Source organism: Asterias amurensis, chromosome 8 (genome assembly GCF_032118995.1).
Source record: "Asterias amurensis chromosome 8, ASM3211899v1".
Taxonomy (NCBI): domain Eukaryota; kingdom Metazoa; phylum Echinodermata; class Asteroidea; order Forcipulatida; family Asteriidae; genus Asterias; species Asterias amurensis.
In genome coordinates, this window is record NC_092655.1 from 3,857,074 (window position 1) to 3,881,751 (window position 24,678).

General features: G+C 39.7%; 3 protein-coding genes across 3 annotated transcripts in view; 2 read left to right on the top strand and 1 right to left on the bottom strand.

The window, feature by feature from the left end:
- Positions 1 to 24,678, top strand: part of LOC139940705 (uncharacterized) — a 229,869-nt gene that overhangs the window by 204,625 nt on the left and 566 nt on the right. The window lies entirely within an intron of this gene.
- LOC139940816 (alpha-2Db adrenergic receptor-like) lies at positions 3,012 to 4,163 on the bottom strand. Its single transcript, XM_071937200.1, has one exon. The coding sequence runs from the start codon at positions 4,161 to 4,163 to the stop codon at positions 3,012 to 3,014; it is 1,152 nt and encodes a 383-aa protein (XP_071793301.1).
- Positions 8,040 to 24,451, top strand: LOC139941098 (fibronectin type 3 and ankyrin repeat domains 1 protein-like). The gene is made up of 8 exons (XM_071937529.1): positions 8,040 to 8,557; positions 9,354 to 9,519; positions 18,310 to 18,434; positions 18,925 to 19,084; positions 20,132 to 20,363; positions 20,786 to 20,929; positions 21,761 to 21,883; positions 22,611 to 24,451. Exons 1-8 carry the CDS (start codon positions 8,551 to 8,553, stop codon positions 22,677 to 22,679), a joined length of 1,026 nt encoding a protein of 341 aa, XP_071793630.1. The 5' UTR covers positions 8,040 to 8,550; the 3' UTR covers positions 22,680 to 24,451.

The window sequence follows — 24,678 nt, forward strand, 5'->3', positions numbered from 1 at the left end:
AGTACCTCGCAATGGCTGTGTTTATCCCTGTGGCTTGGTCCTCACGTGACGTGCGTTAACGCCCAGAACGACATTGGCAACAGTCTATCTTAGCAATAGCCTCAGTAACGTCTTTTACCAAGACTTGTTATGGTACCGGCTGGGGATGCGTCTAATATTGTAAGGTTTTCACTTGGCTGCATTGAGTCCAGTACAGATCGCACCCTTAAAATGAAACCATACAAATGCTCACTTTGTTTTGTAAACTATTGGACATAACCCCCGTGACTTTCATACAGTAATGAATGGCTAGCTAGCTAGGGGGTAATTAGTAGATGAATGTCTGGAATAATAATGCAATCATTGGATGAAATTGCTTCCACAGCAGGGAAGGCTTATTAAGAAAGTATAAACCTTGGGTTCATTGTGATGCATTGTTTCACTGTACACGAGTTGATTTCAAGGCACAGTGTACATCTGAGGAAGACGTCCTTTCTCACTTAAAAAATCATTAAAATACTTCAGGCCTCAAGCCATTTTTCAGCTTCTTAAAGCACACAAACTTGTGCAACAAGAGTGTTTTTCTGTAATTTTTTTCACAAGTTTGTTATTTTATGCATATGTTGGGATTCACCAAGTGGGATCGCTGGTCTTTGACAATATTACCAACATTCCAGTGCCTTTAATTATACGGTCCCTCTCCATCCTTCCATTGCGAGGAACGCGCACGAGGAACGCGCACGAGCATGCAACGGACAGTACAGTACATAATTCACTTTTTCATATCAATCTTTGTCACTAACAACATTTAAAAATTTAATGGGGCGATTTCAGAGCATGTCATGCATGCATCGCTAATATTAAAATTATGATCGGGACAAGTAGTTCAAACTGCTGAACACCCATCGACTCTAAATGTTTTCTAAGTGTAATACAATTATATGGCATGACATTTTGATTAATTGTTAGTATAATTAGTTTAAATTGCCTAAATAAAAATATGATGGTGTCTGGCCTATCGCACACTCCGAATACATATGTACTTTAAGTTGTTTTGTGTTGGGACTTGTTCCAGCTTGAGCTTTTGTACGTTTTCGTTTTGAAATAGCCTATTCTGTCAAAACGTGTTCAAAGAAAATATTCTTTGAAAATATGTTTATAGCTAGCCATGTAGCTTCAAACATGTTTAGGTACCATTGTGTTTATGTACCATAGATGCAAGCTTGTTTCACTTCGTTTGTATAAATGATGACGTAATTTACCACGTCATGGTTTCACAAAATTCGATCCAGAGGTCGGAATTCATAAAGTCATCTCGATGTTACGTTTAATATTACGATCAGCATGTCTGAAATATCAACGCGATAGTCGCAATATTAAAGTATAGTCACAAATATTGACGTAATTGTCAGGTCAATTTTCACGAATATCATCACTCAATAAAAATTAATACCGACGTTACTAGTTCAGTCAAAGATAATTATTTATATAAAAAGAAACGGTACTATACTAAAGAATAGTGCATCTATCAGCTTTGAAAGATTGATAGCGAGTTTGCCGTTGTACAAATTTACAACACAATACCATTACGTTGAACTCAACATTCGGGTTTTGTTTTTAGTTTTGTTTCAATATGTTATGAATGCACTGTTGTCGATTGCCTGTCTATCTTTAACTCATGGTCATTTATTAACAGTGCATGCTCCCCGAACCGATCGATCATACATGATTTGGGAGTTTGGTTATCCATTCCTTGTATGAACAGTGTCGCAAACTTAAGTTATGGGTCAGTTATTGAAAGGCAGCTAAAGTGCATTCAACAAAAGCTGGAGACTTGTCTGTTTCCCTTCTCACAATGAGGAATCAATCTGTTGGAAATTGTTTATATCGATCACAAAATAACTTGACATAGTCCCTCCCTCTTACACTTCTGCAACCAATTTGTTGCACTAATTTGCAAGGCCCAATTTCATAAAACTGCTGAGCAGAAAATACTGCTTGAACAAGAAAAAACACCCCCCCCCCAAAAAAAAAAAAAAAAAAAACCCAAAAACAAACAAACAAACAAACAAACAAACAAACATTGTGAACTTAATGAAATTTTGGCTGACAACTGGTTTTCGAATGGCAATGCTAAAAGTTTTTATGAAAGTGGATCCAGGTTTCATCCGAGTATCGCTTCGTCATTGTACATTGCATATAACGTCCTTAGCAACACCCTATAGCAACAGCCATAGTCTAAGCTATCATCATATCTGCAATTTTTGATACGGCCCAGCTGTATTTGAAGACCAATGGTTCATGACCGGGTGGTTTCATGCCCAACATCGGAACTCCTTTAGATTGATTGGGTCCGGATGCAACGTCGGAATGCGGAACTCTTGCTGCATCAACATTTTGACGCCAATTAATTGTTCATTTCAAGTACATCGCTAAACAAATACTTTATGTTTGATCTGGATAAATGGTTTCTGTCATTCAGGGAACAATCCAACCGTATCAATGGAAGTGAAACGAAGCTTGCAATGACAAATATTACTGTATAAATACCTGCTAATTACGGTTCGCCAGCCAAATTGTTGTGTCACTCCTTGCCATAGACGGCTTTCTTTTCACGTCAGTTTGTTTTGCTGCTGTTGTTTTTGTTGGTGAAGTTTCTGTTGTTGCTTGGATTATACATTTTGTTGCTATCTATGAATTGTATTCAAACATTTTAACATTCTTGTTTTCAAGAATAATTTCGAAAAATGTGAGTTTTTAGCACATTATTATTGAGGTACAACGGTGGAAATTTTGAACTAAAATCCCAACCTCTATTGGTGGCAAGACATCACAACCCGTGGTGGCTCTCTAAGTAGTGAGTGGCGTTGCAAGCAAGCCAGCGATGGCTTTAAGAAATAATTACATGGTGTGAGTGATTGCACACCTCCATTCCAATGTTGTTCACCGCGGAAATAAAACCTTTCACCTATTGCTCTTTTTAAAAATGTTTTAGTTACTATTTGTGTGAACCCTGTTACAAGATCAGTTCTCTATCGACTTCGCCTACACCGTAAAATTTTGTGGAACGCCTGGCGAAATTCATCATTAAACACGGTATAGATGATGGGGTTTAGGGTGGAGTTGCACCACCCAACCCATGTGAAGACGCGGTAAAGTGTTGGCACAACCTCACACGGCATAAGGCTGGATGAGCATAGAGGGTTGAAAATACTGTGCAGTGTGAAGAATGGAAGCCAGCAGACTATGAAGGCACCGACAACAATGCCGATGGTACGGGCTGCTCTCCTCTCGTGCACTAGGGAGATCCGCGACTGGGCTTTGGCTCTGGTGGATAGCATGTCCGCTACGGAGTCAACACCCTCTAGTCGGAGTCCGGGTCGCCTAGCCAGGGGGTTCACAGGAGGGGCCGCCTTCCCGTTGGCACTGCTCGGACCTGCCTCAACACCGTGACTGCCGTCCGGACTAAACTTGTTCGGCGTGACTTGGGGTGTTTTTGAGACGGTTCTCACCGGGGCTGGTCCGATGGCCCGCCTCGCTCGCCTCTTGGCAGCGTCGTAGATCTTAAAGTACACCACGAGTATCACCAGGCAAGGGATGTAGAATGAGAACACGGAGGAGCATACTGCATACACGGTGGCGTTCACAGAGACAATGCAAGACATGTTCTCATCAACGAGTGTCAGGAATAGAGCAGGACCGGAAACGAATGAGGACAGAAGCCACACAAGAGCAATGCGGCTGAAGGCCATGTTTCTTGTTCTCTTCGCAACGTACTTAATTGGTGCCGTGATGGCGCTGAAACGATCCACAGAAATGGCACAGAGGTGAAAGATTGAGGATGTTGAGAGCATGACGTCCAGAGCCGTCCAGACCCGGCACAGAGCCTGGTGGAGGTACCACTTCCCGCCGGTGATCTCAAGGTACAGGGCAAACGGCATGATGGCGGTGCAGACTAGTAGATCGGCCATGGCCAGAGACACCACGAAATAGTTGGCCACACTGCGAAGATTTTTGAACTGTGTGACGGCAAGACAGACCAAGATGTTACCGAGAACTCCCGTCACGATGACGAGGAGAATGATGGTCACGGCGGCAACTGATACCGGTGGAGGGGGGCCGCTGGTCGGTCGGATGGACGGTGTCGAATTTAGGTCCGGGGTGATATTGTAAGATCCTTCCATGGTAACGACTGTAATGCAAATCCCTGTCACGATGTCCACGAATTGTAAATGACGCATTCAAGGCAGCTTTTCCACCCTGATTGCTTGATTTGTTGCGGCGAAGCAGCACAAATATGCACTTGCAGGATTGGTAATTTATCTTGGACAATTTGATCAGCTTCGATCCGAACACTCGGTGCAATCCCTGTGAGAGATCACCGCGAAATATTGTCAAAGTTTAGGCACTCTACAGTGTTTGAAGAGCTGCACACTGCCGTTGCTTCCAGAATAAACGTGTACATAATATCACTGATAAAACATGAACCGTCTTCTTTTTTCCTCATTCGTCAAACGGATTTGATAAATAATATTCAAATGAATCTGGAGGGTGTAAAGCAGTTTGGTTTTCCTAAAACGATGATGTTAACTTAAATTTCCACTGTAGAAGGATACAGTTCAATGCAGCGAGGCTGGCTCGATGCGGCGCAGTGCAACTTACATTATATGATCCAGCGTAATTATTATAACAATGGCCTACATTGTCATTTCTATCGATAAGAGTTCTTGAGAAAATTCTACCCAACCTTGTTTTCTTCTTCTACACCTGTGTTCATTTGAATATGTTCATTTGAACCACATCACTGTCTGTTCCTTGAACCTCTCACAATTATGTTAAGAAAGAATCTCCTCAATAATGGTGTATTGCGTTTCACTCAATCTCCCCTCTGTGCTCCAGAAACGAGAGTCGCGGCTTAAAGCGGCAAGTCGACGGCGTGTCCTTCTTGTGCTTCAATGGTGCTCCGTAATAAACACTTTCACAACTAAGGTGTCAGGCTAACAGAAGCAGTCCTTGTATATCTCTAACTCTTTCCCTCCTACGTGCAACAGCGAGAACAGCAAAAAAGAACAGAGAGTTATGAGTTCAGCGATTGTACATTTTGAACTGTGACAATGCTCCTAATATGAGTTGATAATGTACTGCAAAACTCAATAAGCTGACCCTACGTCCACATGGTTAGGGTACCAGACTGATAGAAGCAGTCCTTGTGCATCTCTCAATCCTTTCCTTATAATTATGTGCAATTGCGAGAACCAACTGAGCACATCGAGTTATGAGATCAGTGTATTTTGCACATTTTGAACTGTGACAACATTGTGCCTACAGTATGAGCTGATAATGAAGTGTGCTGCAAAACTCATACCAAATGAGCGAAGCAGTTACGTCTTCACGACCAAGGTGTCAGGCTGGAGCAATCCTTGTATCCCTCACTCCTCTCCCTCTCCCTGACTGTGTCCCCGCTTGTCTATCTCTTCAAGACATCTTTTTATAGCAATAGAAGTAGTCCTTGTATCTTACACTCTCTCCCCTCACTGTGTCTATGTATATCTCCTTTAAGACAGCCTTTTATATCGGCTCTGGTTGTTCCCAGCACTCATTTACAAAACCATCTCAATCATTCCAACCATCCAGTGCGCCACAAGTCAGTCATCGTAATGACATAATTACATCAAATCTAAACGATATTCCTCACGTTGCATCGCGATGATGACGTCAGACAAGCTTGTGACCGTGTGGCTAAATGGCCCGAGAAGTCCCGGCTCAAGATTGTTCGTGTGAAGAGATTTCTGATGTGAGCTACACGATTGATTTTAATATTTGTCCTCAATTAAAGGCCTACTTTGTGAGATTGCAGTTGCTCCATGGATGTGAGGAGACAAATGGCTTCGTTACTACTTGCAACACAACAATCAACACTGATGTGCAAGTCATTAGGCGAGTTGTATAACAATCGTAGTATGATTGGTTGAAGGTCTACACTGGCAGTGTGAACCTTCGTTTTCTTAATTAGAAGAAACCATAATCAAAGCAAACTTATTATCTGTGCGAGCAAAAGCGAGAATAGCAAACATGTTTTGAGTTCATCGTGTACTATGTACATGTTCAACTGTGACAGCATTGTTTATATGAGCTGTGTGTGCTGCAAAACTCAAAAATACAAGGGCCGGCGAAGCAATACCTTAATTCACTATCGGCAAAAGGCAGCCCGGGTTCCGATGTTTGCTTAAAATATGTTGCTCAATATACTGATCGCTTTCATAACACCACTTGCTGCAAACTTTTCGCTTCCTGTTAACTTTGAAATTGCACACCTCGCTTGGGTAACATTATACCTGATGAAAATTGTTCCCTCGCAGGGGGGGGGGGGGGGACCTGGGACCGTGTCATTCTCATTCTGAACGTGCTGCGATATTAATTGTGTATTTGGTGTTCATTGTTCTTCGCAGTACGTGGCTAACTTAGCCATCTACTTCAAATAGACACAGTAATTAAGGAGCCTTCGCCAATGACGCAATTACGCCGTTTTTTGTTATTTCTTCTTCGATCGGTTTGCGCTGAAAGGTGACTGTGCAAACTTCAATATACCTGGAACTATTTCCCCTAATAAAAAGCAAAATATTAAATAATCAGCGCTCTGACTTGGATAAGGGTTGTACCACACGCCACCATATACCTTGTATGATGTACCAATGATAAAGGACGCTTATCATTATATTAAAAAGGTACCTGGCTAATCAGCACTTCTGCCCTCGGTTTGCGTATAGGCCTACAATGCTTTGAATAGAGGTGAAAGTATAGCTACACTTACTATGGTCTAGAATTAGTACAGTGCAGTCTGAAATAAATAGCTGAATAATGACTTATGTTCTGTTTAAAACACAAATAACTATTTTTAGAATTTGATGTAATTTCGACCCCCAAAATGCTTATTACACCTGAGGTAATAACGTTTTTGTTTTGCCACTTTCATAACGACTCTATCTGTCAGAAAATGAGGGAATCCCAAAATAAGTTCGGCCCCTCCAACGATTTGTTTCGTGTAGTTATTTGCATTTTCTTTTCCCTGCCCCCTCCTAACCAAATCAGTTGATTGACAACCCCTTTAGGATGAGTGGCAGGGTCTGAATTAGCATACCACACTAAACAAAATAAAGACTGCCAGTCACTGGTGACAGCGGCTTTCAATTAATTTCAAGATTTGAATGAACAAGTTGATTGAATTGTGAATTATTAATTTCCATTAATTATCTGTGTATGTTTAGAGTTTCCAATTCACGCTGGGCTTCTGAAGAAGAAAAACACGATCTCATTTAAACAGTGATTGGTTGACTGTAGTTGAGTAGGCATGCTAGCTCGGCAAGGGTGATGAACTGTTTAACACCTCCGTCCCAAAACCACTTTATTTGTCAGACTCGCTTTCTGGATTTCTAAGTTTGTAAAGCCCTCCTCAAAACTTTTCAAGAGTCATTTGGGCGTGACATGGGCTCCTCTGGTAGATTAGAGGCACAGATTTTGATGATTTAACCCATGACTTAAATAATTATTAGAAAAGCAAATAATATTGTTAGTTTTTTTTCTCTTAGCTCCATGATTTGTATCTCAATCAAAGTTCACTAAAAGTTACACCAAAGGTGTATGTAGAGTTTGCCCAACACCCTCCATAGTTTGAGCAATCCATGGTATGCGCTCATATCTTTAGCAAAATAGCTTTAATTCGAATGCACGAAAATTAACTTGGCTGCTCATGAACTGCCGAAATTAACCGAGAAAAAAATTGTACTAAGGTATAATAGTACACATTTTTTTGTGGTAGGCTTTTTGTGTCCCCGAACATGTAAATATAAATGAAATATATTTATTATTCTTTGAATTACTTGAGTTGGAAGTATTCTTCCTGTCAACTTATCATCTACCATCCGAGCCAATCCGATCCCGTGTTTCTCTTTTGAGTATCTTGTTATCCCTTTAGTAACAATATTATGCACTTTTATAATCTAGGTTTTATTATGTTAAAGAAAAAATAATGACATAGCGCCCTCTATTGCCAGCTCCGGCCAGTCGATACAAAATAGCCGTCATTCGTCCCGTGTAATGCAACGGCCGCGGTACCTTTCATGTCATTTTGCAGATTTTGCAGATTTTGTTCTGTTGGAATTTACATTTGTGGGATTTAACTTCACCCAGAGCAGTAGAGTACACGCACTCCTTGGCAGCTTGTGAGCAACTTAAGCTGTAATTATGTGGAGCAGAGGTGAATAGGATCAGTTCGGTGCTGGAAAAGCATGAAAAGAGTTGCTACGGACGCTGCACACAACGACGGCTTATTTAGTGTGTGGAAAGATCGAAGTCGTGTGGGGCGTGTGTGTTAGAGTCGAGAGTCGGCAGTGATTGAATTAGTTCAGTCATTGGCCATCGGCATTGTGCAGTACGTGTAGGAAAGATCAGTCGTGTGTAACAATTCCGCAGTTCGTGGACAAACCGTTTTCCTCTTGAGTGAGCAAATTCAGCTTAACAACTATCTTCTGTCCAGCACTGCAGTAGTACTACCGTCCTTGTGTTTTTAACAGAATGTCAGGTGAGTACCACATTACCATAAATAATACTATTACTAATACTAGTCACTCTTCTCATGCTTCTGAAGTAGAACTAGATAGAGAACTAGCTAGGGTGTAGTGTAGGAAATACTGTGTATGGAGTAGTACAGTGAACAGGTGTATGACTCTAGGAGGGTGTGACTGGTGCTTTTGCATTTTTCAAAAACAAATGGGTAAAGTTTCTGTATATATGGCGCCACCATTTTCTCATTTGATATGAAATAATATACCATAGTATCTAATTTACCTCAATGAGATCCCTTTTCGTAAAAATTAGTGAAAAAGTGGTGGCGCCAAGCGGAAAGTGATCCATACATTACTGTGTAAACAATTGGACTTGGCTTGGTGTTTCAATGATTATGGGGCTACATGTATTGTTGCACAAAAAGTTTATTTAAACATCGTCAAAAGAGTTTCTTACTGCTTAAGAAGGTGGCCATTGCAATACGTACACTTCACATTTCAGCCTAAATTTTACCTAAACTACCTGCGGCAATAATAATAATAATAATAATAATAATAAAACAGTATTTATATAGCGCAATATGAATTGACATTCCTCAAAGTGCTTAAATCCACATTCTTTGGTTTTGAAATAGTTGTGTCTAGTGTGGAAGTCACGAGTAGTCGGGAAGTGAATTTGAGTAGGCTTGAGTCGAGACTGACACGAAACCTCCTTGCGGTACAATTGAACTAATTAAACTAATCAAAGTAATTTTTGTCAATGTGTCACAAACTTAACATCTTAATAATTTGTTTTCTCTTTTTTCCGTCCAGCTCCTAATAAACCAGACCCACCCGTCGTGGGTAAAGTGACCCACCACACCATTGAACTACAGTGGGATGCTGCAGGGTGTAATGACAAGGTAGATAAAGGCGATGGGCGACTCCGCTTCACAATACAGGAGGCTGATAGAATACACGGATGGGGAAATGTCTACACGTGAGTCTCTTAGTTTATAAATTTTTATCTTCCAGTACGCGTTAATCCACCAATCAGATGCTCGAACTACTAGGGGGATAAAAACCTTCCTCTGTTTTATATCCTACTTCCTCTGTTTTTATTACACAGTGCGTATTGTGACTGTCAATGCGTCACGCTCTGTATACAGACAGTGCAAGAACTACAATCAAACTTTGTGCTACGTCACCAAATAACATTCTGAAATTTGAAACCTTGCGTGTTGACGTACGTGAAACTGGAAGATAAATTCGTCGTATAAAATTTGTAAAAAATTTAGCGCATCTGCGTCCCATATCCAACGAGGCCGGCGTTGTTGGATATGGGACGCAGAAGCGCTATATTTTTTTGTATTCCACTCGCGCTTGTGTGATAACTTATAATAAGGCCTCATTGTCTTTTTCTCCGTCCATGTACAGTAATTTTCATTTTGTGAAGAATTTGATTACATTTGATAACATGTTGTCTACTATGTATAATGTATGTAGGCCCAGTTTTATAGCTTAAAGGTTATTCCGTGTCAAATCACACAACAAAATGCAATTTTAAACCCTACCCTCTTCAAATTTGCTCAAATTTGGTTTTATAACTAGTTGTGAACGTTAACACAATACACTAATTTCTAGTGATTTTTTAAGCTTTTAAAAGCAGCTAGACGGCATACCTGATGTATAAAAGATTGTTCATGGTTTTTAATTTTCAAACTCAACAGACCATGCCGGAAGTAAAGTTGTTTACTTCACAAGCAATTGTTGTTAATTGCTTTTTTCATGATTCTATATTTAGTCTAATATGTGGGGGGGGGGGGGGGGGCACAAACACAGACGTAACTGTACGTGCATTGCAAGGGCAGCTAAGAAAAATAACAGACCGTTTGTGACAAATCTGTGACCCCTAACAATATTACTTTTCGGATTCCAAAATGTACCGTAAACATTGTCTGGTTACAAAGCAGGCTTCATCACCAAAGGATTCTTTTTGAACTGATGCTAATTATAAACCCAAATACTAAAGGTTTGGTTGAATGACGCTGACTTGAAAGAAGGTTTTCCGAATGTTTTCTTCTGAGTTGTTTATCTTGGTTTTAACAGCTCCTAGGGACATGCAATCTCCAGCATTCTTAATTGGTTTTCTCTTGATTATTTTTGTTAATTTATTTTTGTTTAATTTGCCATCTCGTCCTTGGTCTATCCCGTCTCAGGCCTTATCCTTCACGAAGGCAACAAAGGTGATTGCCTCCTGGCTCCCTTGTTATTGGCTGTGTGGACTGGTGCCTTTGAAATGCTCTGGACAAAATTACAATTCTCTCATATTTTAGGGTGCCCTTTACCAAGGAGAAAATGCCACCAGTAGGCCTAGTGCCCTCGCTCTTTCAAAAAAAAAAATCATATCACCTAGTTTATCCAGTTCCTGTTTCTAACAGGATGCATCTTTAGTTTTCCTCTCTGATTGTGGCCAAACAAGGCAAGTCAGGTTTTGTGGTATGCGTTGGTGATTAACTCTGGTAGGTTATCAGTCCCCCCACACACAAAAAAGTTGACTACATCGTCCCCTCCTCCCCTCCTGAGTGCTCTGAAGGACCCTAGAGCCCACGCCTGGTGTCTCCATGGAGCAAGACAACAATGTCTCACACCTTTCTCACACTAACAACTTACACTCCATTGAAAGTGAAAGATCAAAAGACAATTGATTTAAAATCCGAGAAGCATTTAGACTGCATCATTCCAAAGACCTTATTTTGCAAACATGAAGCCCTGCAGTGTGACTTGATGCTTCTGAACACATTCCTTTATCTCATTTGTTCCTGCCCAGGAGCGTCCCTTTTTTTGGAAACACACTTTGTGTGCTCTTGATTTGCCTCATTCAAGAGCTGTCAGTGAGGTTGTAGGTATTCCCGAATGAATGCAGAATGTTTTCATTTCATTGGTTCGGTTGTTGTCGTGCTTCGGACGTTTTGATTTCCGTTACGCGTTTTTTTAGGAATCCATGTTTACTTTGAAGAACACACTCAGTGTGGTGCCGTTTTATTGTCTGGACTCGGGCAGGATTTGCTTGTTTCAGAATGTACATTGATTACCATGTATTTTATTTTGGGTTGAAGAATTGATGGTTCAGGTTGTTATTCCAAGGGACATGGTCTGTTAAAAAGCAGGACAGTTCTATTCAGAACTAAGAAGTCTTCAGAATTCCGAAAATCCACTCCGCGGTAGTAGAGTATAAAACAAGACATTCTCAAAAGAACCTACCTGGAAAGTAGATACACACTATAAGTTATCACACAAGCGCAAGTGGAATACGGAAAAATATAGCGCTTCTGCGTCCCATATCCAACGAGGCCGAAGGCCGAGTTGGATATGGGACGCAGACGCGCTATTTTCCGTATTTCCACGAGCGCGCGTGTGATAACGTATTTATCTTCAAGCAAACTTTGTGCATGACATTGAACACACAAGACGCATGGTAGTGATATTAGCCGTGCAATATAGGTTTTTATCACCACTCCCTTCTGCCAATCTGATTGGAGGATTAGCGCGTACTTGAAGATAAATGGTGTTATAGCAAACTTTGGCTACTGCTTGTTTGACACAATTAAGTTTAAACTGATGGTGCAATATGGCTTGAATTTTACACTAGAACGCTAGCCCAATTCCAGGTTTTAGCATTGGGCCAGTAAAACTGATGACCGATCAAGTTTGGCAGATTTGTGTTTGTGTTCAAAGGTTGACATTCGGTCTGATAAATATTCGATTATTTTAGAACAAAGGGAAAAGGTTTTGTGGGTTTTCCCCGAAAATGTTGGGTTCATGTCGTCGGGTCTTGCATCTACGTAATGCTGTTGTGTCCCAGCTTTAAGCCATTAATTCCAACATGGCCTTTGAGCTCTTTCTGTGGCTAATTGTATTAGCTACAATAAATTAGCATTTGAAGAACCGTAGTTATTGATTGAGCTGTGAAGCAAAAGCTGATTGAGTGATGGCCACAAAAAACACATACTACAAGTACGTCATTGTACTGTTCATTTGTGTTTCTTCGATGACGTGCATGTATTGTGTTCGTTTACTAAATTATCTTGGGTTGAACAAGGAAAAATTTACTACATGTAGACCAACTGTACTATTGTTAGTTTGCCAGTCTGAAGCCATACAACTGTTAAACTGCTGTGTAATCAGGGATCACACCCAAATTTCCGATACAACCTTGGAAGCAGCACTGCAGCAAGGGGATATTGTTTACTACTTATAAATCTTTTCTCTACATAAATTGTGTAAATTTTACTGCATAGTGGCCTGATTGCATTCAATTCTAATCAATCAATCAAAATTGTTCCTCATAATTTTTTTGGAGTTTTTTTTTTTTTGCAAGAATAAAAAGGTTCTTCGTCATGTAAAATAAAATGAAACAAAATGCACATTTGACTTTCAAGATTCCTAGTATTAATAAAAAGAAAAAGGAAAAGTTTTTTACCGCTCTTTCTTCCTCATCTTGCCCTCTAATTCTCCCTGTTCCCTTCCAACTTCAGATGTGTCCCAACTATAGTTTGGAAGTCCCAGCTATGGACCCATCTAGGTATAAGTGCAGGTAACCACTGATAGTGGTCAAATATCATCAGTGTTTGGTTATCAACTATAGGCCTAATTGGGAGAATCCTGAAATTGGGACAGCTAAAGAACCGACCCCCCAAAAAATGTTATCAATCATCCATGCAATCAGTGCTTAACAAAAATCAAACCACAATTGACATTCCTCCTGTCTACACAACTTGGGGTTAAAACCTGCTCAGTATATTTGCAGAATGCTTCACAACTCGCAGATCAAACATTGAGGAAGTAAGGCACCAATGTGTGAAGAACATGTACTGTACAGGCTACTGATAACATAGTACTGTACAGTCTGGTATTAGCTGATAAGAGCTAATAGTGCAGTCCCATCCCAATGGCCCCACTTCGGGCATGGAGGAATTCCTCCATGATCAGGGCAAGCTGTGTTACCCATCATGCAGCAATCAGGTGTGTGTGTGTGGCAAGCTTGTTTGTGCTCAAATCACTACCACATGTTCCTTATGTGATTTGATAATATTTGTTCTTGGCTGAATTGAATCGAAAACACCCAAAACTGATTTATAGTTACCCATGGAAGAATGAGTTTCCTTTTTCCGTGGTTTACTTTCAAGTTCTTGCCCTTACACCTATTAAGTTGTAAGGGCAAGGATGAAATAATGTTCTGTTTCCCAAATGCAAAGATTGTTAGCATTAAATCTTTGCGCTATCAGCTGCTATAATTAGCTTTTTGGAAGTAGATAGACATTATAGGAGTGCACTGCTCTGACAGATAGTGTCTTAGTATTGTGTCTGACCATATTCAAATTACCTCTTGCCACCTAGGTGGTCTAGTGAGTGAGATGGTTTTCCAGCATAGCAAAGGTTGTGGGTTCGATTCCCAACAGAGTAATATGCCTTGGGATTTGTTCATACATGTAGCACTCTGGGAAAGTACTGAGTACAGTGCTATACATTGGTGTGAGGTTAAAAAACACAATGTTTTTATCTTCAATACAAAAACACTATTACGTAGATCTTTGTGGTGCCTGCTCCTAAAATGTCGAAATGACAGGGCTAGTTCATGTCATAACATGTTGCTTGAGAAGCCAAAATTACATGATCAATGGGGAACATTAAACAAAAATACATCTGGCAGGTTAAACCATAGAGCAAGGGAGGCTTCTTAGCAACCAGCTTTGGGTAACTGTCAACAGTTGTGTACACAAACATTCATTTGCTCTGCAGTGCTATGTAAAGACTGGTGTGTTGACTCTTTGGTCCTATTGGATCATAGAGCAAGGAAGATTGGATCATCACAGATTGCTGGATTAGTTTGTGGGGCACTTAACTTAAATAATTTGTGAAGTTTGCAGATCACAATCTGTTTGGCTTTTTACGCTTTAAAAGGCTGCCCCTTTTATTTTGAGTGGCTTTGTTATGTACCTGATCCGGCAGTAACACACCAAAGAAGGTCACAATACAGAGTTGGCAAACACTGTTCAAAAGTAGGAATAGGTTCTGTGCCAAAACTTTGTGATTGAAAAGTAGGGCAAATTAGTTATTTTATACCAGATGTATGCAGAGGATGGCCATTTTCAATTTGAAAAGGCGATTCCATTGGATAATCTTGAGGTCTGTGGGAAACTTTTGACGGGCACAAGGCCAAAACCAGGGGAACAGAGGTCTGCTGTTTATTGTTACATTGACCTAAAACAAAATTACATGTGGTACATGAAATGTTTCCATTTAAAACAATCAAGCTTTGCTTATTTTTTGTTACTAAGAGGCAGTACTTCGTTTGTATGGTTTTCATGTTCTGTTTACTGAGGTGCCATTTCCCAAATACAGGATTGTTGTTCCTTGTTAATTTCTTTAAATTTTGTAGAATCCTTTTCACCAAACTCACACACCATCTTTGATCCTGTTATTCAACAAGATGATGTGTGCCGTAACAACAGTTCAGCCGATAATAAGTTTAACATCCCATGAAACCAAATGAGACCCACGCCCCCCTGCCAGCTTTCATACACAGGATTAGGGAACGGCAGGCGATTAAGAAGACAGTATTGGTTTGGGATTATTTATAAGAAGGGATTTGTCGATTTGACTGTTTGGCAGAGTAGTCTTGTGAGAACCTTAAATTCTGCAAACTCATCCTTCATTGTACAAATATTTACAACACGTCTTGTTACAGCAGGGGGTTGGTAAGTATCCATCTGATCTTAAATTCTCCAACATGTCCAACGTCAGGTGCTCCATGTGTAGTCTACTGGTAACGAAATATGACAATACACTGTATGTGTACATCCAAAATTTTGTAGGGTCCAGTAACTCGACCTAAGTAACTCTTAACCTTTTTTAATTTTCCTACAACCCTTTGTTTTATAACATAATGTGTATAGCTTTATGAAATTTTGTTTTGATCATTTGTTATACCAACAGTAGCCATGATCAAGGTAATGTAGCCTGTGTGGTACATCACTCATGGTCCCCTGAGCAACGTGCATGCATTTTCACATCATGTTATTGCTTTTTAACAAAAAATACATAGGCCTAGGGTTACAAAAATAATTATTACAGAAACTCTGTTTTCAGCCGTGTATGCTTCAATTTTGAAAGGGCAAGGGCGCCAAGGCATTTTCTCCTAGGAAATTGTAGATGTGTTCTATTGATATGCAATGATGGGCGCATAGAGGCAATCGCCTTCCTAGCCTCCGGCTGTGGAGTTCCAGGCCTGTATTTTTTGTAAGAGAAATGTAAAAGTTAATACAAGCTGAGAAAAGTGCAATTTTATTAGACTCTGTCCCGCATCAGTTCTGACTTCCAAGGTTTGTAGTCCCTGAACCTTGTACTGTAATCGGATACAATTTGTACACAGCATGGAATTTGAAATTAATTAAAATGCCTCTTGCTCAAGTTGCTCAACTCGTTGTCCTGAAGTACTCAACACTCTGTCACTATTTGCAATGCAACTAAATTTGATGGGGGTTGAAGGGGAGACCGGATAAAAATACCACCTTGTACTTCATCCTATTTAAAACCCGCAAGTTTGTTTCCTTCATGCGTTAAAGGGAAGGTGGGCCCTATTACATTTGGTAATCACTTTTAAAATTAATGGCAATACAGCAGATTGAGATAGTTTGAAGCATTTTGAGTTTACCTTAAAGTAATGTGATTATCGTAAAGAAATTAAATAGAAGTTCTTAATCTCTAAAATTTGAATGTGAAAAGCATTACTGTCAGAATAGTTTTTCAGATTGCATTCCTTATTAGGGATTTTTGTTCCTGTATGGACATGCGTTCGCTCCAGATTTTTGGCGATATCTCAATTAAGTGTAACAACCATTTGGGATGAAATTTTCTCACGTTCATATTATATTGGATTAAAATCATCAAATGGCTCCAACTGGCGCTTGATTTGTTTCCTCGTTTTAAAAAGGAGCGTTGTCAGTAGAGTGGTCCCAAAAATGTTTAAATTAGCACACAAGTTTGCATGTGGTACGGGATAAAATTGCATCATTCAAGAAAGCTAAATAATTTACCTGGGTTATTTCTTATAAATGTACCCACCGATCAATACATGTTCCTGTTAAGCTTGCTGTTTCCCTCTGCAAAATTTCACCAAAGGCACGATTGAATGATTGAAAATTCTACAGAGAAAGCACCTGTTTTGTCACCATTTATCAAGTTTCAATGTGCAATCATGAAGAGCTTTTTGTGATTGAGTTGTGACTGTGAGGTAAATGACAGCCAGGCAACGAGCATTCTCACTGGATGCAATTGTTGTGTGTTTTTTAAATCCTTGATCCATGGGCGCTTGTTGTTGAAAGCGCTAAGTGTTTACGCTTAACATTGGACAACTTATTTACAAACAACTTATATAAAATTAAAGGTCGGATCATAGATTGGCAAATATTAGTTTACATAAATTAGGTAGTGAGAAGCACTGCAGCTGTTGATATATTAAATTGTTTTGAGAAAGTATTCCCTACAAACTATTTGGTATGATTCTATGAATATTTGTTTACTAAATAAAAGGCTTTGAAACTGAGAAATGGCTCATGCCTGAATGACTCATCCTAACGATGCATACTCTGAACGGAATCCTTTCTCAAAATAGTTTTCTATCAGCATTTGCAGTGCATCTTACAAAGTAAGTTTTGAGATCAGTGGTTTTAGGGGTACTTCTTATCTAGGACCCTTTTCTACATTTAGGCTTAAGTATTAAATGTGAAATCTGCTCACAAATTCCCATTGTTGCATCCCTGTGGAGACATGGACTGTTCTTTCCTTTGTACGTGTTGTACAACAGTACATGTACTTTACATCCCCCATAAATTGTGTACACAAAACTCCTTGTTGAAAATCTGTCTCTTTAAGAATTACTCTTTGTGGAAACCTTTTGTTCATTATTGTCTTCAGACTCCATTAGGTAACCAATAACAAAACATGTACAGTTGTTACCTACGACAACCATGATACAACTAAGGTTATGGTTGTTTTGTTTTGGGGGTTTTTATGGGGGGGCTGGATTTATCCTCTAAAGTGGAGAGCAGTGAAGCAAATCTAATGAATTTTCTTTCCTCAATAGCCCCAGTGTTGCCTCAATAAGGACCTCGCTATTTACAGTATTACCCCAAAAACTTCCCGCAAACTTCCCACGGACCGGTTGTTATTGACTACTTTAAAAAAAGTAAATTGTGGTGTACATTGATGTTACTATGGTAACGGTGTAAGCAAGGTGTTTCCCAGGTTTTTAGGGTCTTAGGGTGATGCTGCTTAACAATCCGTCTAACAGTGATGGGCAGTTAAACTTCTTTTCAATTTGCCTCTGGCAAATTAAAAAAGATGTATTGTGCGTGGTGTTTGCTTTGAAAATTCAATTATTGTATAATATAGTTCAATGTGGGGTCATCATTGGGTTTATTTTGTCTGAAACACTTTAAAAAAACAAGTTCATTGGCTTCTGGAAGGTACTCCTAGACAAAGACATTGATAACATTTGGGAGACAGCCAACATGAGAGCTCAATGTAAATTGTTTTTCTTGCACCAGATGTGTATTGTAAAGCACTATATACTTCCAAAGTTCTGTGAACAAGAAACATTACAGCTTGATGGCTCAGTTGGTAGAGTACCAGGAAGTTAATACATTGGTGGCAGGTTTGTCTTGAAAGTCTCTTTGTTTACCCATTTTATTTTAGTTTGACAAACTTTTCTGTTTCCTTCTCCCAGTGGCTATGCAACAAACAATGTCTTCCAGGGACTGGAGCAAAACTCTCTCTATAAATACAGACTCCGAGTCTTCAACAGTCACGGCAGCAGTGAGTTCAGCCGGGTCATCACTGTCTCCACAACAAGTATGTTCACCAAGTCAATCATTTCAGGGGGTGTTAAGGGCCTTTCTCAAGGGCACAAGTTTCCATCTACTCATGGGGCTGAAACAGGGTTACCCCCCCCCCCCCCCCTGCTGACAAGAGAATGGATCCGGTGAAGTAGAGCGCTTGGTCACAACACTATTAGCTTTACTCAAACACCCCACACTGTTAGGTTGTTTCTTTCTCTAGCACAATGAGTTGAGTGTTCTGTGTCCAGATGGGGATTCGAACACTCACTCTGCTGCTGACAACACCAGAGCTTGGGTCCCGTGAACTAGACTGCTCAACTACAATATTGTTAGCTTACTCAGTCACCCCACACTCTTAGGTCTGTTTCTTCCTCTAGACCAATGAGCGTCCTGTTTCATGACTGGGATTCAAACCCATACTCTGCTTGAGCCTGACAACATGCGAATTCCCATAAAAGATTTATAATATAATTTGTTTTTATGCTTTCATTTCATTCTTCCAGAGGAACCGCTAAACGGCGATCATCTTCACAAGGCAGTGGGTTTGACCCAAGATGTCGACAGGGTAGCTGATATCTTAGAGTCTGGTGACGTGTGGGTGGATGTGCCAGATAGCTTGGGTTTCACTCCACTGATGATAGCTGTGCAGAAGGGTAACATTGAGTAAGTCGTTCACTATCCCAAATGCCCATTTCCCTTCCAGATAGTGAAGTGCTCTTGTGAAATCATGGCTCAGCTAGCTTGAAAATTCAGCACTTACAGTCATTATTCTATGTGGCAAATTGTTGCACTAGCTGCGTAAACATGTTTAAAAAAAACGCTTAGTAATGTAATTGGTAGAGACAGTCAACCTTTTTACACAGCTCTATTCCCTGGGGCAACCTAAGGGAATAACAGCAAGCCTTTTCACACTTGGGTGGTTTTACCCCTGATCTACCCAGGCAAAGTTGACATACCCTGGGGATTAGCCACCCCTGCTCTGGAGTAGGGGTAAGTGGTAAAATGTTATGGTCTTTTTGAGATGTGCAACCGAAACCCCGCTGAATCTGGACACAGTGTGAAAGTGCACCGGGGTAACCTATGGGTGAAACTAACTCCTCGGGCCTCCCCAGGGATTTTTCAACCAGCATAAAAGAGTTTTTGTCTGACCATCAGTGGGGAAGTCAGGGAATTTTGTTGAACAAAATAATAAAAAGAATACTGAAGCACCGACACCAGGCTAGGTCAGTTCATGAGCATGCCTCCTCAAGGAGTTAATATATTTGCACATCGTGTTTGGCACCATGGGCAATTCAACACCCCAACATCGTATTCCAATAAAAATGTCAGCCACAGTTCATTGTTGACAGAAACACTTGTAGCTCTTAACCACTTTGGAGTTGTTTGCATTGTCCTTATTTGAGCCTGTTCAATGCGTCTGCAGAGGGCATTCTGTTATGTGAGGAAAAGGGAGGCTGTAATTTAAAAAGTGGCACAGTGAGACCCAGTAAAGCGGTGTCTCTTCCAAGTACAGAAAAAAGTGTAGCAATTTTCATAAACTTTCGAGGAAGACTCTGCTAGGGTGGAAACGTCAGGCCACTAACTAATTGTTTGCATTTAATTCATAGGTTTGCAACAGCTAAAGTCTTTTTCAGTCAGACACAATGTCAGTCAGATAACTTTCACAATTCCACTGAAACCTCAAATGATCTTTTGGTTTTATTTTCACAGCATAATTGAAACGCTAATGCGTTTCGGTGCTGACATCAACGCAGTAAACGGAAGCGGTAAAGACAGCCTGATGTTGGCATGTTTCGCTGGAATCTTGCCCGTCGTCAAGCTGTTGCGTTCTTACGGAGCAACGTATGAGAGCAAAGACAAGGGGGGATCAATGGCGATGCACTGGGCAGTGGACGGCGGAAACGTTGCTCTGATTCAATCCATGGTTGCTGATGGTGCATCGGTGAGTTCATTATTTTTTTTATGTTTGCTCAATTTGAGAAAATAAACTTTCTAGTAAGACTTCTGCAGCCATTTGCAAGATTTGAATAATGTCTGGTACAGACTGGTCCCCTGTCTTTATCAAAAAACAGCTACTGGTTTTACAGAACCAGTGATTTCATTAGATAGAGGGGCAGTGACGTAAGCTTTCCATATCTCTGTTTTGATTGGTCAAAGGTGAGGTTCGGCAGCTGCACCTTCAGTTGTCTGCATGCAGCATTTAGTGTGTATGGAAAGTGAATGTAGGTGAAAAGTGATTTAAATGGGGATTGATTTAGCAGCCCTTTAAAATAAGGCCTTTACAAGATAGACCTAAGCCCGGTTCATAATTGGGCGTCATATGGAGCAATATTAATATCACTGTGTTTTTTACTTGATTTCTAGGTAAATGAGAGAGACTCTGGCTCAGGATGGACCCCACTGCTACGCTGCGCTGCCATGGGAGGCGATCCCAATGTTGCTAAGGTGTTAATGAATGCTGGCGCTGAGGTCAATATCAAAGACAAAGATGGGAAAACACCCCTCATGGTAATGAAGCCTGCCAACTTTTAACCTTTGACATCTTACCTCATTAGTTTGCATACATTTCAACAACCAAAAAAAAAAAACAATGTCTGTCGTTATAGTCTGTCCAACAAGACAAATTTAAGTGTCGCCTCTCCTTATATTACTCCTGGTGCAACTCTGCACAACTTGTTGATTTATTTTCTGGGATCACTGAATAGGTTTTATATTAGTTCACTTTTCTTTCAAGATTTCACTCTTGACATATGACATCTGTAGAAGTAAATCATGACAATTAAACTAAACTTTGGCACTTTTATATGTTCACACATGTCAGCATTTAAAGGTAGGGTCAGACATGTAGATTGTCAAATACTCCAAATACAATGGCCGTAAAAACTTACTTGGTGAGAAGCACTGCAGCTGTTGATAATATAAACTATTATGGGAAAGGACCTCCTTCAAAGTAATATGCTTTGGATAATAATGTCAACCCCAAACCATTTGAATCTGAGGAATTGACTTTCTCAGATTTGTGTCTGGCCAGAGATGCGATTTGGTACCCACTGTCACCTTGATAAATGTGAATGGAATCTGTGTTCTTGTGAAAATACAATGACAGGTTTCTTTTCTGCTTAATTTGCTCAAAAAGTTGACATTGTATTCAGTTGAAACTTTACGTATAATGACTTCTTATGACTCGATAAGACATGTCATGTTTAAAAACTGTGTTTTTATCGCCTGTTAAAACATGGCCAAATGGCCTCCCAACCAATTAAATCGAGATGAACTGTCCCATGTAGTTATCAATACAGGTTTCCAAATCAATTTGTGTTGTTTGGTTTTTTTCTTCAGATTGCGTGTCTTAATGGTCACGTTACTTTGGTTCAAGCCTTGGTAGAGAGAGGTGCCGACCCAACAGTTCGCACAGAGTTTGGCATGTCTGCTGTAGAAATGGCAAACTCATTTGACAGAAAGGTAACCACTGGGGTTTTGTTTCATCATAAATGTCATAGTTTTTTCGACTGGTCGAGAATTGTTACTGACTGTGAACTTTTTAGTCTAAGAGCTTTCAGATTTATGAGAAAAAAATTTCCGTAAAAAGTAGTTGTTACTTTAATCATCCGTTCCTGTTAACTGTTTCATTGCACTCGACACTCACCTATTGAAATAGCTAGAAGCGGTCAAATGAAAAGAAACTATCTTGAAAGTTGGGAGGGGGGACTGTCTTAATAAAAATAGTAATAATAGTAATAATAGTCGGTTTTTATATAGCGCTTTATACACATGAAGGGCATCTCAAAGTGCTTCCACATTGTTACCCTTGGTCACTGGGCCTTAAATCATTGCTTAAACCATCTCAGCTCCCTGGGGAGTATACAGCCTGTGCTGCCGAATATGTAGCGCACAAAACTAATCAATCACAGGAATTAAATCTGCCCTCACAGGTACCCATTTACCCCTGGGTGGAGAGAAGCTTATCATGGTTAAGTGTCTTGCTCAAGGACACGAGTGTCACAACCGGAGTTAAACAAAAAAACACTTTGCTGAACAGAAATACCAGAGCTTGAGTTTTGTGCTCTTATTTGCTCGGCCATGACACCCAACGAAACACGGCCACGTGAAACACCCAGATTTCTATATTCTTGAGTGACTTTTTGAGTAACGCTAATTGTCCCTTTCTTACTTGTTATGTCCTTTTCAGAGAGTGATGAAGTACTTTTCTGAGGTTCTGGATAAAGGCAAGCTGAAAGAAAGTCTCGTCTCAAGTTGATTGATTCCATGATGTCCTCATCTTATCCAAGGTTCAACTTCCATTAAGGTGCTAGCTAGGCAGAAAAGTGGTCGACGAACAAAAACAGTCACAAGACGCTTTTGATGGTAACCTGTTTGTTTGTTGGCTTTTGTTTAATAAGCTTTGCAGAGGCTTTTTCTGTTATTTGGCGAGCCTACACAATGTGAAAAAGAAGGTCAGCTATTCCTAATTTTTTTCCAAGCACCTGACAACGGTTGTTTATATTATATTTTCTGTTTACTTGCAAAATACAGTGTACACAAATTTCTTACAACAATTTCTTATGATTCCACTTGTAATTTAAAACAACTGTGCCCACATAATTATTATAAATTATAAACAAGGGTTAGTTGGGTATTCTATGGGGGTTGATAATGTGTTCTAAGTAAGCAGCAATGTTTTGTTGGTACCTCCAATACTAGACATTGGAACACTGTGGTACAGGCATACCAGTTAAATTTAATTGTTTTATGTTGTTCTGATCATTTGGGGTTGAACAAAGATATTTTCACTGGATTTGAACCAACGACCTGCAGATAATGAGCCAGAACTCAACCAACTGAGAGCCATCTAACCTAAATGTTGGCTGTCTCTCTATTTTCATCAATTTCTTTGTTTTGGGTGCCTGTCAGAAGCCATACAACCGCTACATGTTGTGTAGCCACCCAAATTATACAATGCAACCTGGGTAGCGGCAGCCGGGGATCACATTAACAGATTGCAACGTCATTTCATATATCAAATAATAAACCACAAGGGAAAGTGACTTGGTAAAATTGAAAATATTCTGGATGGAACAAAATTTCTAACCATAATTATGCTTATTTCCAAGAATAATGGATTTACTTGGTGCTGCCTCCTAGCTTAGCGTTCGGGAAAGTATCCTGTTGCCAACACTATAGGTGGGCTTTTGTCAGTGGCAGTTTTTGATTGATTTTTGCAATTTGGATGCCACATTAGAATTAGCAAGTTATTCATTTTGTTTTCGTGTTCAAGTTAATGCAATGAATTACTTATTGTACCAGAAACATTTTTTTCTTTCTATTACATGTAAAATTACTGGTTAATCTGTATATTTTTGTATTGATTGACATATAATTGTTCAAATTTATGTATAAAATCCGTCCAATAAGAAGTTACAGGTATAGGGATCGACTTGGTTGAAAAGTAGACATAAATATTTGATGTTGTAACAAAATTATTGAAAGTGCGTTCTGCTTTGTAGTCTTTCACTGTTTAGAAAATTACTGCCATCCTAAGCCATGTGTACTGTTGCCATAGCTTGATTGTAAGTCTGAATCAACAGGGGACAATTTCATGAAGCTGCTAAGCAGAAAAATTGCTTAGCAAATAGCAAATTTCTTTGCTAAGCACAAATTGAGCGGAGCACCCAACAATTTAAACTTCAGTGATATATGTTTTAGTGAAACTCAGCTTCTATATTGAGCCTTGACCCAAGACGTTAGTGATCCATAGAAGACACGAGAAGGGCACGCTGTAAAGATTTACAACTGAGCAGCTAGTGTCTATCCACTATCAATCACATACGTCTTGATGGGCCAAGACCATTTTTAGCATTAGTTAATGACTACAGATATACAAATTCAATGATACTTTCCTGTAATATAGCACAAATGATACCATCATATGCACTAAAATGTTATATAATATTCAGCTGAGATTCATATTTCAAAATGTGTTTTATTGGAAGGCGTCCATTTGACTAATGATTATAATTATTTAAGTATAAGTGCCTTATTAAAATGTTGGTTCAAAAAAATAAATATTGTAAAAGAATGTCTGGAAAATGCTGTAGTTTTCTGATTGTTTTATTTTATTGAGTCATATGTAGCTATGTCATACTAAAGGGGCGGAGGGGGAGGGGGAGTAGGTAACGTGCCCATCCCCTCCCCCACCTAGTCTGTGGTGCCCACTTGCAATCAAGCTCCTCTTATTTTCAAAAAAGATACCAGTTAAT